The following is a 14230-nucleotide window of genomic DNA, read 5'->3' as shown; positions in this document are numbered from 1 at the left end:
TCACAAGCTCGACCTCGATCCAGCAAATTGGCTGTGGCCGGAAGAATTGAAACTCATACGTTGGCTCGTACGAACCCATGAACTTGCATTTGCTTGGGATGCGTCAGAAAGAGGCCGGCTCAATGAAACGTGCTTCCCGCCTTACAAAATCCCAACCATTCCGCATGTCCCGTGGTCACAACGCAACATCCCGATTCCGCCGGCAACTGTCAATGAAGTCATAAGGATTATCAAGGAAAAGATTGATTCCGGAGTATATGAACCGTCTACCGCAGCCTACCGTTCCCGGTGGTTCTGCGTCGTCAAGAAAGACGGGAAGTCGCTACGTCTAGTGCACGACTTGCAGCCGCTCAACGCGGTAACCATCCGCGATGCATCGCTTCCGCCATTCGTGGAGCATCTAGCAGAATCCTTCGCCGGTTATGCTGTCTACGGGATGATGGATTTATATTCAGGATATGATCAGCGCGCACTCCACGAAGAATCCCGTGATCTTACTACCTTCGGTACACCACTCGGACCTCACCGGCTTACCACGCTTCCACAAGGACATGCAAATGCGGTTCAGGTATACCAAGGAGATACGGCGTTTATTTTGCAGCACGAGATTCCTGAATTCACTTCCCCATTCATCGACGATGTACCCGTCAAGTCCGTTCGGACAAGGTATCAAAGTGCTGACGGCACGTATGAAACCATCCCAGACAACCCCGGCATTCGCCGCTTCATTTGGGAACACTGCATAGTTCTCAATCGGATTCTGCAACGATTAGAGAATGTTGGAGCGACCGTATCCGCTACTAAATTCGTCTTAGCTGCCCCAACCGCAATCATCGTCGGACACAAATGCACCTTCGAAGGTCGCATTCCGGAAGATTCCAAGATCCAGAAAATCCGTGATTGGCCGGAACCACGTAACGTTTCGCAAGTCAGAGGATTTCTGGGTACATGCGGTGTACTACGCATCTTTATCCGGAATTTCTCCAAGATCGCACGGCCACTCATCAATCTGACCAAGAAAGACGCGCCATTCGAATTCGGACCGGATCAACAAACAGCTATGCAGACCCTGAAGGACTTGGTATTAGAGTCCCCCGCATTGCGACAGATCGATTACGAATGCGGGCGAGAAGTCATCCTTGCAGTGGATACATCATCGGTAGCAGTCGGTTTCATATTGCTCCAAATCGGCGAAGACGGCAAACGGTATCCAAACCGGTTCGGATCCATATCACTCACGGAAGTTGAAAGCCGCTACTCTCAAGCGAAACTGGAACTCTACGGATTATTCCGCGCACTCCGTGCCGTCCGCGTATTTATCTTTGGTGTCACCAACCTAACGGTTGAGGTCGACGCAAAGTACATCAAGGGTATGATCAACAACCCGGACCTCCAACCGAATGCGACGATCAACCGATGGATTGCAGGTATACTCTTATTTTCCTTCAAACTTGTACATGTATCTGCTGCGAAACATACCGGTGTCGACGGACTCTCAAGGAGACCAATCACGGAAGATGGTCCGGATGAGGATGATGACCACGAAGATTGGCTAGATCGGTTGTACTCCTTTTGCACGGAAATCCTGAACGATCGAGCCTACCGCATTTCCGGCATTGCGAATCTTATTGAACACATACCGTATGAGCAACCCGTACCACTGACAGATGCCCGTCCCCCAACCCTTCTAGCATTCTTAGACTCTGCGGACAGTTCCACAGATGAGGTTGAAATACCCCGCTCCGAATCCGCAGTAGCAACGGACGCCCGGATCATCGAAATCAGACGCTTCCTGGAGACACGGGAAAGACCTGCACAGCTCACGGACCGCGACTTTGAAGTGTTTGTTACATCCGCAGCTAGATACTTCATTATGGACGGAAACCTATGGAGACGGCACTCCCACGGCAAGCATCAACTAGTAGTCCCGGTGGGCAAACGGTTACGGATCCTCAAAGAAGCCCATGATGATCTCGGACACAAAGGTATACTGACAATCCGGACCCGTCTTCTCTTACGATTTTGGTGGCCCATGATTATTGACGATATCAAATGGTACAACAAAACATGTCACGAATGTCAGATCCGACAGACCCGCAAACTGCATATCCCCCCGTCCGTTCCTATCCCATATGGAATATTCCGGAAAGCACACATGGACACGATGATGATGCCCAAAGCAGGCGGATTCGACCGATTAGTTCAAGCACGTTGCGCTTTGACCGGATACCCGGAATGGAGAATGATCCGCCGAGAAACGACAAAGATCCTGGCCGACTTCATATTCGAAGACATCCTATGCAGATGGGGTCCTGTCACGGAGATCGTCACGGACAACGGACCCGCGTTCCGTGCAGCAGTTGATTCACTTGCAGACAGATATGGTATCCACCCTATCCGCATCTCGCCATACAATTCGCAAGCAAATGGTATAGTTGAGAGACGGCATCTTGATGTCCGGGAGGCCATCATGAAAAGTTGCGAGGGGGACGAATCCCGCTGGTACCAGGTCACACATACGGTATTTTGGGCAGAACGGGTAACTATCCAAGAGTCAACCGGATTGTCACCATATTTTATGGTTCATGGAGTCGAACCGGTTTTTCCGTTTGATTTAGCTGAAGCAACTTTCCTGGTTGCGCTTCCGGACCAGGAAAAGTTCTCTACCGCAGATCTCATCGCATGGCGCGCCCGCCAACTACAGAAACGACAAGAAGACCTAGATGCCATCAAAGACAAAGTACTCGAATCAAGGTATCAGTCAATCCGCAGATTCGAGGAAAAGTACCGGAACTCAATCAAGGATTACGACTTCCCGTCCGGAACCCTGGTATTGGTACGGAACACCAGAGTTGAGAAGGAGCTAAGTCGAAAGACGAAGCCGCGATATCTCGGTCCTATGGTGGTCCTTCGACGGACTAAAGGCGGTTCATATCTCCTTGCAGAGATCGACGGATCTGTGTCCAAGTTGCGATATGCAGCATTCCGATTAATACCATATTTTTCTCGCAGCACGACAAAAATATCCGTCACAAGCATTACCGGAATAACGGATGAAGCATTGGACAATCTAGCGGCAGAAGACGGTTATGAGCCGGACGAAGAAGAATTCGATATCAACATTGAAGAATAACCACTTTCGCACCACCATTGGACTCATATATATATGCACAGACACATATTCCGTACCATATTCAGTATCCGTTTTACCCCGGGTTTCGTCCGGCGATCTCAACCGCACCCATTTTAGCAGACACGCTCTCACAGCACAAGAAACCACATCATAATCCGTCCCGATCGATCCTATATATCCAAGACTCATAATACCTCTTTCTTTTCAGTGCGTATAACGGACCAAATACCTATATTTCACTTCACACGCGTGCCGTACGCACCACGCCCCTTTGTTATCGGACTCGCATCACGGGAACATGGGAAGGCATAGATGAGGGAAGCGCAACGAAGAAGACAAGACGGACGGGAATCCGCAAAGTAACCCGTCTTCATTCACCTTCTTCCGCATCGCAAGCGCATGCTCATTTACTATTACTTATCTCACAGGCACTCAATGGGGATCAGGACATGGACACGGACACGGACACGGACACGGACACGGACACTTCATTCACTAAGGCTACTTTGGCCTTCAAACAAGCTATAAGTACAAGTGATATAAACCGGGCATCTAAGTACGGCGACGGTTAAGGCGGTATTCAATCAAATCAAGTCCATTAGCGACCTCCATCATCAGCGCATTGGCTTGGTATGCCTTGGCGCGGAGACGGCGGATCTCACCCCGGATAGCAACCTCCTCATCCCCAAGTCCAGAGTTGGCGAGGCTAGGGAACTCCTTGTCCGCACCGCAAATTTCTTCTTCGACTTCATCCTCCTCTTCATCATCACTCTCCTCAGCCTCCTTGTGCTTGGGAGAAGCGGGTGCCTTGGAAATAACGGACTCGGCGTCGCCATCAGAGTCGGAAAGTACGATGGGAGGTGAAACGGTAGACTTCGGGCGACGGATGGTACCGGAACGAGAGCTGGAGGGGACAGGAGGGGTAGGGGCGGCCTGGACACGGCGCTTCTTGCGGTTGGAATGGATACAACCGACCTTCAACTTCTTGCACCCGTTGCAAGCGACCCTGGGGAAACCAAAACAGTCGCGGTCGGTCTGAGCGCACTTGACGCAGCGGGTCGCATGCTTGGGAGCTATGCCGGGTGTTTTTCTCTAAACAAGGAAGTCAGCAAAATATGCAGGGGAAACAAACACACAAGCACGCACCTGTACCACAATCTCCTTGTCCGCGACATCCTCATCATCGGACTCCACTACCGCCTCGCTACGCTTCCTCTTCCCGTCCTGTCGCGGAGCACGAACGGGTGCTTCTTCCTCCTCGACGTCCGCGGACCTAGCGGCCTCAGCCTCAGCAGTCTTGCGTGCGGCTTCTTCAGTAGCCTGGCGAGCCTTCTTCTCTTCGATGGCCTTCAGTTCCGCGGTGAAACGATCGAAGGCCGCGTTGGCAGTATTACCGCTGGCCACCTCCGCCTCAGAAAAATCAAAGGGGAGACCCTTGGCAAGCCTGGCCGTGGAGCAGACGGATAGATCACTCTATTCAAAGGTTAGCGACGCGTCATGAAAGGAGAAGTCACCGCAACGTACCGATAAAACCTTCCACTGCCACAACCACTGAATCCTATCCTCCACCGCATCACCCGTCTCATCAGGAATGCACGCGACGACGCCGCCCAAACGCGTCTTGAGGGCCGCGAAATCACGCTGAAGTTTGTCAACTTCGGGATCGACAGTAGCGACGGACGCAGAAGCAAAGTTGAAAGGTGCCATGAGGAAAGATGATGGAGAATGGAAGGAAGAAAGGAAGGATTAGATGTGGAGAATTTATAGGGACGAACAACGCGTCGACGCGTCCACACCATCCACCCGAACTCCGCAAAAGACTCCGCACTTCTTCGCTCCGACTAGCCGGTCACACTGTCATGTGACCTTCTGACAAGAAAACCGCTAAGTCCATTCCGCACACAGGACTGACCGGGGACGGTCAGTATTTGAGTCCCCCGCAGATGTACCAAACATTCTGGCGCCAGCCTCACAATCACCAGTTATGCACGATCCGGAGCTCACCTGGTCAGGTATTCATGTCCATGTTCATCCGGCCTATTCCGTCGACTCCCGCCCTCCCGGACACCTAACGGGTATGCAACCCGCGACGGATTCCCTCAATTGCCCCTCGTTCCTGTCCATCCATGTCCATCCATCCCCATTGGTGCGTTATTTCTCTCCTTTCATCACTCTGATCAAACAGCAGACTGTTTACATGTACATTCCCATACATGAGGCCGCTTGCCGTCCCTTACATATTATCGCGCTACGGCCTCGCCTATACTACCGTCGCTTAAGTGGGTCCCGAGTTTTCACGGGTTAAGATAAATAGTTGCATCGTACTCTACCAATATCACTTCCTTTTACTCCCTTGGATTTACTGTCTAAGTTGGTGTGATCAACAAGTCCCCTTAGTCTTCCGTACCGCAACGGACCTCTTCCCGTTCCTCGGATCACTTCCGGTAGCTCGTTACATCGAGACCTCGACACCTAGACACCTTGCCACCTCGATACCTTGCTACCTCGACACCTTGACCAAATCCGCACCGCTAGACACCCGTCCCGTCAGAATCGTTCCCGTCCGGACATCTTCCTCTCACATCGGATTCCCCACCGCTCACCGGCCGCTCAGATCTTAAGCCCGTCGGATTGATTCCTTTGCATTTATTGCGAAGACATCCCTCAGTAGCAATCCCCTTGGGACGAGCTATAATACTCGCACTCAAAACGGATCGGTAGTCTACACTAACAGGCTACACGGAATCACTTTCGCTCACCGTCCTTGATGCATTGGCTGCAATTGATCATGGAGATCTCGAGTTTGTACGTGCATGCCACGAAGCTGGAATTAAGCCTATCATTCATCCGTTCTGGGAGCCCCTACCCTATACCAATATCTTCCGAGCCATTACACCAGATGTGCTCCACCAATTATATCAGGGTCTTATCAAGCATCTCCTTGGTTGGCTGGCTGATGCGTTTGGAGCAGTCGAGATCGATGCGAGATGTCGAAGGCTCCCCCCAAATCACCATATCCGTCTATTTATGAAAGGTATTACTAGCCTTTCACGAATCAGTGGTACGGAGCATAGTCAGATATGCCATTTTCTACTTGGCATCATCATCGACATCCGACTTCCCAACCATCTTGCACCGGGCCGTCTCATACGAGCCGTCAGAGGTCTACTTGACTTCCTGTACATTGCACTGTATCCTTGCCACAGTTCCGAAACATTGACTCTCCTTGTGGAAGCTCTGGATCTTTTTCACAACAACAAGCAGATCTTCGTTGACCTCGAAATCCGAAACAATTTCAATCTTCCCAAGCTTCATGCAGGCCGCCACTATGTGTCGATGATTCAGACTTTCGGAACAACTGACAATTATAATACAGAATATACCGAGCGCCTTCATATTGACTTGGCCAAAGACGCATATCGTGCGACAAACCACAAAGATGAGTTCGTGCAAATGACTCAGTGGCTCGAACGCAAAGAGAAAATCGCTCGTCATGAGAAGTATGTCATGTGGCACCTCCGCGGTAATCCCATTCAACACCAACGACGTCCACCAAGCCTGTCTTTCAACCGTGTTCAGACATTAACGAAGCATCCGAGTGCAAAAGCTGTCCCGATTCAGAAGTTGGTCACAGAGTATGGGGCCACATACTTTCGTGAGGCACTTGCGAGATATGTTACACAGCTGCGTAATCCAGAAGCTACCACTCGTCACCGCCTCGAGGATCTTGCTGCTACTATCCACCTTCCATTCCGCACACTTCCCGTCTATCACATAATTAAGTGGCGATGTGTTGGTGCACAAGCACATGGTGATCAATTTGTCACAGTGGACAGCGTGCACGTCAAGCCTCGTCGTGTGGCCACCAGTCGAACAGGCACTGACATCCCAGCACGATTTGATATGGTGCTGATTAATGATGGGACTGGCCGTTCTGCAGGTATCAAAGGTCAGTTTTGATTCTCGAGGATGATGGGCAGTCACAAATAATAAATTTTCGACAGGTTACCGTGTGGGTCAGATACGCGTCATATTCTCGATCCCACGAAATGCTGTTCCGATGATGTTCCCTACCACAATCCAGCCCGCCAAACATCTCGCCTATGTTGAGTGGTTCGCTCAATTTCCTCTTACACCCGATTTGAACCATGGAATGTTCAAAATCAGCCGCTTCGTGCAATCGGGTGAGAGAGTTGCGGGTGTCATACCTGTTACAAACATCCACCGAAGTGTTCATCTCATTCCAAAGTTTGGACCTGTCGCACCTTGTCAATGGACCAGTAGCGAAGTCCTCGAACAATGTGACACTTTTTTTGTCAATTCTTACATTGATAGGCATACTTTTGTGACGGTTAGATAGCACATTGTAACTTTGTTGTAAAATGCGAGAAATTATCAAACTTATCTGTAGTTTGTAATATTCTTGTCTTTTTATCGAACTTTGCATAATTTTGTCTAACTTTGAGTGGGATGGTTTTCCTGATGGTGCCACCACTATGACTATCGGACTCTGTATTGCTCTCGCAAGTGGTCTCGGTTCTGTATAAATGGATCACTGCAAGGATTGATTCGGTGATGTTTAAAGTAATCTTCCTGCTTAATCTTAATGTATTGTACATCATAGCACGTTTCATCCTTTTCATACTTATGCTCACCACTTTACGCGATCTTCCTCCTGACGCATACAAGACAGTGTTGTGGAGTAATTTTGTGCCGCACTTGTAGTTCTTGCTCGTGGTACTTGTATGTACATATAGACAGTAGCACGCAGACTGCCGCATTCATCTTAGTTATCAACCAAACAACATCTGTCACACCTGATTATACTTACTACAGCACTCATGACAAACATTCCAATTCCAATGCGCAAATCTTCAGACAGCATCGCCCACAGGCACACCGCCAAAGCTTCAAGCTTCAAAGCTTCAAGTCAGAAAGAATCTAAGGACTGTAACAATTTCGCGGTACACCCACGTACAAATTACAATCCTGTAAATATTCGCAAAACGACAGAACCTAATACATATGTACATATAGATGGTAGCTATAGCAGTGGATGCATGGCATATTTCATGACTCAAAACAATACGTAGTCAGCTAACGCGGTAACAAAGCAAATGAAAACAAAGTGGAAACTCCTGACGGTATCTGGATCATCGAGATTTGAGGCATTTCGCATACTTCCATGCAAACTCCATCAAGATTGTTCCAATGCTGACGACGTTAGTGTTGCCGCAAGTTCGGCTTAATGCCGGCTTTACCCGTAGCCGGACCTGTAAATAACCGAGCTAGCACGTGACTTCGGTTTATATAATCTACGGTCCGACTCGACTCGATAAACTGTAGTTCAGTCAATTTAAGGGGTTAAAGCCAGTTTAAAATTCAAATATATTTTTAAATTGAAGTTAAAAATAAATTAGAAATAAATTTAGACTAATCAAAAATCAAGTACGTGAAGCCGAAAAGGGAAGGCATCTCGTCAACTCCCCAACACACTGATCAGTCTGATCTACAATCAAATTAGCACTGATGTCTCCCCAAGATGAGGTGAGTGGTTTACTTGTTAGTGTTCTAAGACTGAAGCAAATCAGCAAATGTGCAGCGCTTCTCGCCCACGAAAACTGCACGAGGAAGGCGTGGCTAAGAAACACCGCACATCGGGGCGAAGAGCTGGAAGGGGAATGCCGTGGAGATTGAGGTGGCGGCGTTGGATGATGAAGATATTTGGTCGCGGAAGGCGGGAGTAGGGGGATGCGCTGGGATTGCGTGCGTAGGCATCACACTGCCTCGAGATGTGTCACTGACCCATTGTCCAAAGTATGAAATGGTGACGGTAGCAGATCCATGGCGATTTGTATAAGCGGTGGTTGAGAAGGTCATTGTTGGGCTGCTTGTGACTGATCCTAGCGTAAATGAACTAGCACTTTTCATTCTGGGACAGTGAGCTCGTCAATCGAGCTACTTTCAGGACCCGCATCCAGAATCTAATCACTGACCTGCAAAAGGATGGCCCAAACAATCACCTACTGTCTCTATCTCTTGAACGTGTCGCCCGTGCGCGTTGGTGAGTCAGGTAAGTGATGTCGTCACGCATGATGGAAACGCGCACCTGTCCCCGTCCTTTCTCGCTGAGAACTTCAGCATCAGATTGATTTCGCCACCTGCGGTGTGAATGGCATATGGGATGGCACCGATGACTTACGAGCCACAGCAACCGGACTCGGTGTGGGGATACCTACCATGTTGCCCAGCCAGTCCGAAGCCAAGTCGACAATCTCGCCATCCAAAAAGTCACCAGCAACTCATCGTACCAGAATCTAGCCTCTTCCGGAGTTCACGCAATTTTGAGGCATCCCAGCGCCTGTTGTTAGGTCTCTCAGAGACGAGTGGAATCGTTGTGTAGTACATCGTCGGGGGGCAAAACTCTGTGAACGCCAGTCAGAAAGTGAGCCTAAGACAAGACCATGATATGAACGAGAGCCTCGCGATAGTCATAGGGGGCACTCACAGGGTATCCAATAATGGGGATATAGTGCCAACAGACACTCTCTGGTACGGGCGGGGTGGTGCCCGAGACGGAATCCCCAACAACTTGGCTTCACCTGAGGAGAAGGGCGATCCTCGAGCTCAACATATATCAAGGATAGACGAGGAGACTGTCAGAAAACAACTGAAATTCAATATCCAAACACAATGCAAGACGAATCGTAAGGTGTGTGATGGTAAACAACAAGTGAGAAACAAAGATAAACGATCAAGTGTCATAGACAATAACGTCGTCGTCGATGCCATCGCACTCATGCTCTGCGATGGCTTTGAGAACGGCGTCATATGCATGGCTGTCATCTGTAGGTCCACTTGAGACGGGTCCCAAAAGTTCATCGGAACTATTGTCAGATACCACCGCAGTCTCCATGGCCCATTGCGATGCCGCCCAGCCTTTGGTGAAATTTAATCGCTCCTTTTTTAGGGAGAACTTCACCATCTGTAACGCCTCCATGAGGATCGGGCTGATGCAGTTACGCCTCTTCGTGTATGTTTCGCTGCTCGACGAGAACACTCGCTCGCAGGGAACAGCAGATGATTGGACTGGGAGGTAGTCCATAGCGATGGCGTAAACCGTTGGGAACATCCCCTCAGACACCTGGTCAAAACCTCGTGATCAACAACAAAATACATCACTTGACGGAGACAAGACTCACCTGCCAGAAGGAGAGTATGTTTGTTCCCTTGGGGCTGATATTAGCTGTGCTATAAGCCCCAAACTCCTGATCGACTGTCTGGACGATATCGTCACAAACCGGCAGTGCATCCCCCTCACGAAGTCCGTAGATACGGGAGCCTAGCGTGCGTGATTGTAGTCTCGAGGGTTGTTGGATTGGAGCCGGCATATTGGAGGTCCGCTGTCCTCTCTTGACATGCATCTACAGGACATATGAGCGCATGCTGAAGCTAGATAGATAGACGCACCAGCTTGAGAATGAATTCCTTTGCTGACTTTACCCGGTTCTCATCCCAATGATCTGTGGCCCATGACATTCGGCATGTGGGGTCCACGACTATAAACCGATCGTAAGACATCAAATTTAATAAAAATGCGAGGGACTTACACATCGCAACGGCATATGCATTTGTGGAGGACATCCTGTCATCATACTTCTCCGCCCAAGTCAAACCAATGTTGATGAGTGGTGCACAGTGCGGGGCGCTATTGGCCACCTGCTTCCAATCCTCAAGTAACCTTTCAAACACCGGAACCGTACGACCCAACACGGGAGTGCTCTCGCTCGACATGGATTGCTGAGCTCTATGGGGGGGCTGAAATGACAAGGTTAAATGCGACATAAGTTACGAAGATATTGATACTGACCTCCAGAATAACTTCGAAGTCCTGTAGAAAATGCCATTCTATTGGACTCAACTTTTTGTCGTTTATAGAGCGTTGATTGGGAGAATCGAAGAACATATCAACCGCCTGGGCAATGGTTAGCCCACCACAAATGTTCAGTGAGATGAAACCTCACCTGACGTAGATTGCGTAGACGATTTAGCATAACATAAACCGAATCCCAGCGGGTTGGCTCATCGAGCAGGAGTTCGACTTCAGGGAGCTTTATAGGCTCGCCTTTGTCTCCTTGGAACCAATCGTTTTCATTACCTATCACGATGGTATCCCTAAAATTCGAACGTCGTTGGTTCGATGCACGGATGGTGCGCACAAGAGTTCTGGCCCGTTCGAGAGCTTTACCGGTGATGGCGCCGACATACTCATTCTTGTCGACGATTTGACCACAAACATTCCAGGTCTTCTCCACGGATGAGAAATCCGCTGTCGTGTGGTCGTCAACAATATGTTTCACACATATGTTGATCACGTGCGGAAAACATGGGATTCTGTTTTCGATTGGATCATATTCGATGTTGCGTTCTTCGAGTAAATGTGATAGCTCCTTCATGCATGTTTGATTGTTGGCCGCGTTGTCCAACGTGAAGTGTCCAGGCTAAACGAAGTCAGAGCACATCATACGGTACAGCTGAACACTCACATCCTTTGCAACTTCAGCACGATCGAGGAGGTGCAGTATTACTGAACCAAGAGATTTGCCGGTATGACTTCCTGGAACGTGATGAAATGCAATTAATGCTGCCTTTAAGACGAGTACTGATGTCCGCTCTTCCTTGGCGATCCAGTGAGCGGTAAGTGCCATAAAGGGGCGGAGCTTCTGATCAGACCAGAGGTCAGATGTGAAGGATACCTTTCCTTGCGCCTTCTGTAAGAATACATAAGATGTATGGCGGGATTCTCGATAACTAGACACTCACGGCAAGATCACCTTTCAACACCTGGAAATACTCTTGCCACGCGATTATTATGAGCTCACGAAGTTTTGTGCGGTGGGGAATGTCTGAATCGGTCAAATCCTTGCGCAAAAAACGTATCAGGCGTCGGAACTCGACGCATTCAATAATGTTTATTGCCTGCAGAAAATGAATTAGGAAGGGCATGTAGAAAGTAATACCAACTTGCCTGATCGTCTGCCACTATGAATTTCACCAATTGACGATGCATCTCATCAATGCTGAAATCTGGGATATAATCCTCCGGAGAAAAGGTGGTTCCAGGCGGAAAATTGCCGTGTCCCTGATTAGGGATGGTACCGAGCGACTCAATGTGATACGCAGGGTCCTTAAGCCTGTCACGTATAGCTGCCAAAGTCCACCCTTCAGCAAGTCGCTCATTGAGTGGTTGTATGAAGATAGGCCAGCGTAGGCGCTCCGCCTCTTCCAGGAAAACATCAGTGTGGTGATAGAAAGCATGAGTACGACGGGCAGAAGTGCCGGTTGTGCTCCTATACGAGATAACCTGGTGTGAACTGTCCACCTTCTGCAAATCCCTGGACAAGGCCGTAAGAAAGAATGAAATAATTGCAGACGCAAAACTCACTCGCAGATTCGACAAATCTTGCGTTTAGTGGCTGGATCTTCCCTAAAGAAGTGATTGATATCAGCAGTGCTTCTAGGCTGCGTTCCTCGGACACCCGTAGCCAAGGGATCGACTTGGGTGGAGTAGATAGTACTAGTGACTGTCTGCAGAGGGCTGGGAACTGGAGGAGCCCCAACGTTGGGGGCAGGCAAGTTATCTTCTTCGTCCCCGGAGACATTGCCGATGTCAATGTGTTCTCCATCATCTGGCGTGCGACTAGTGCCAGTACGAACTGGGCTATTATTGCGGAACCTCAGAGGCAGTTGCCGCTGCCTTTGGGGGTGTTGAAGCATAGTTGCGTTCAAAGCAACAGCAGCAGCGATGGGCGCAACAGTGGCAGCGATGGGCGCAATATCGGCAGCGATGGGGGTAACGATGGGGGGAGCATCGATTGGAGCAGCGGCAGTAGGAGTTAGAGCAGCATGAGTAGGCACAGTGGAAACTTGAGACTTCTGCCCTCGTCGACGAGGAGGCATGTTTGAGTGACAGTAAAGATTCAAAGACACGGTCTTTATGTATCTTCGTCAGGGGAAATAGCAGGGAAACACCAGTGCCGAGTCAACTAATGACAAGTCCAACATGTACGCACAAGCTAAGGTCTGAACAACATTATTAATTGTGATATGGCACCAGGAGGACAACTGCAGGGTACGTACCGTAAGATCTTGTTCATTCGAGTGGTCCTAGGCAGCACAATACATGTGTGGGGTTTCCACGATGCCCACTACTTACCCAATGAGAGGGATACCGATCTATAAGATGTGCGTTCTGATGTACCCTAGATCTCGCAATCAGTTGTTAATATCGAGCCACAGTAAAGCTTACCTACATCCTCAGATTCAACTGGCTGTCCAGAAGCCAGATTGCGATATAGCAAGGACATCCAGCGAAAGGGACGTCTCATGTTTGCGGAGGGTTTGCCATCGTTGTCAGGGTGGGTGGTTTGACGCTCACTGAACACATGTTTCAAATATCAACCAATGGGTCAAGGGAATTAATGCTTACCTTCAATCCAGGAGTCGATTACTGATTGATTGAGCATTTAATTGCGATACAGTGGAAGGGGAGTGGGGTGTTTGTGGAAAATCCCCCATGCGTTATCCAGGAGGTTGGTAATGACTCATGAATCATGATAGCGATATGATCCAATAAGGCGAAACTGGTAGATGTTGGGACTCGGGCTTTAGGAGTAAGGTACAGGTATCCAGGACAGGTTTGTTTCTGTAGCAGACCGACTGATTTGCAGAAAAACAGCACTTGCAAGTTGCAAGGAGGATGGGCAAGGAGATGGTAGGGTGAGAAAAAGATAAGAAGCTGCGTGACTCAGCGTCGAGTCGGCCCTCGGGAGTTGGGAATCAGGCCTAGGGTTCATGACGCACATTTGTCAACATATATTTGACCGCATTGAACGGTTTGAAACCTACGAGAAACACATTGTGGACTTGTACACTGTACAGTTATGTAGAGATAGAAAGATATATTCAACAGCGTGATCTAGCAACTAATGGCTTTTTCCGCAGTGCAGTTGGGTGCATGGGAGAGGCATTACGTTGGTGTAAACTTCGAAATCAAAATTAGCTTCAGATTGTGAATGGGAAAACGAGACAGAATAC

General features: G+C 49.1%; 2 protein-coding genes across 2 annotated transcripts; one reads left to right on the top strand and one right to left on the bottom strand.

The window, feature by feature from the left end:
• Positions 1-3685: 3685 nt before the first annotated feature.
• DEU56DRAFT_915154 (uncharacterized protein) lies at positions 3686-4840 on the bottom strand (the record flags this gene model as incomplete). The annotated part of the gene is made up of 3 exons (XM_041357704.1): positions 3686-4225; positions 4280-4606; positions 4658-4840. 3 exons carry the CDS (start codon positions 4838-4840, stop codon positions 3686-3688), a joined length of 1050 nt encoding a protein of 349 aa, XP_041205867.1.
• Positions 4841-5893: 1053 nt separating this feature from the next.
• DEU56DRAFT_741345 (uncharacterized protein) lies at positions 5894-7493 on the top strand (the record flags this gene model as incomplete). The annotated part of the gene is made up of 2 exons (XM_041348870.1): positions 5894-7082; positions 7138-7493. Coding segments are annotated over 2 exons (1545 nt in total), but the record flags the coding sequence as incomplete, so codon positions are not given.
• Between the last annotated feature and the right edge of the window lie 6737 nt (positions 7494-14230).

The sequence above is a fragment of the Suillus clintonianus genome, assembly GCF_016758775.1.
Source record: "Suillus clintonianus strain FC179 chromosome Unknown DEU56scaffold_64, whole genome shotgun sequence".
Classification (NCBI taxonomy): Eukaryota; Fungi; Basidiomycota; class Agaricomycetes; order Boletales; family Suillaceae; genus Suillus; species Suillus clintonianus.
This window is presented reverse-complemented; position numbering and strand designations above follow the sequence as displayed.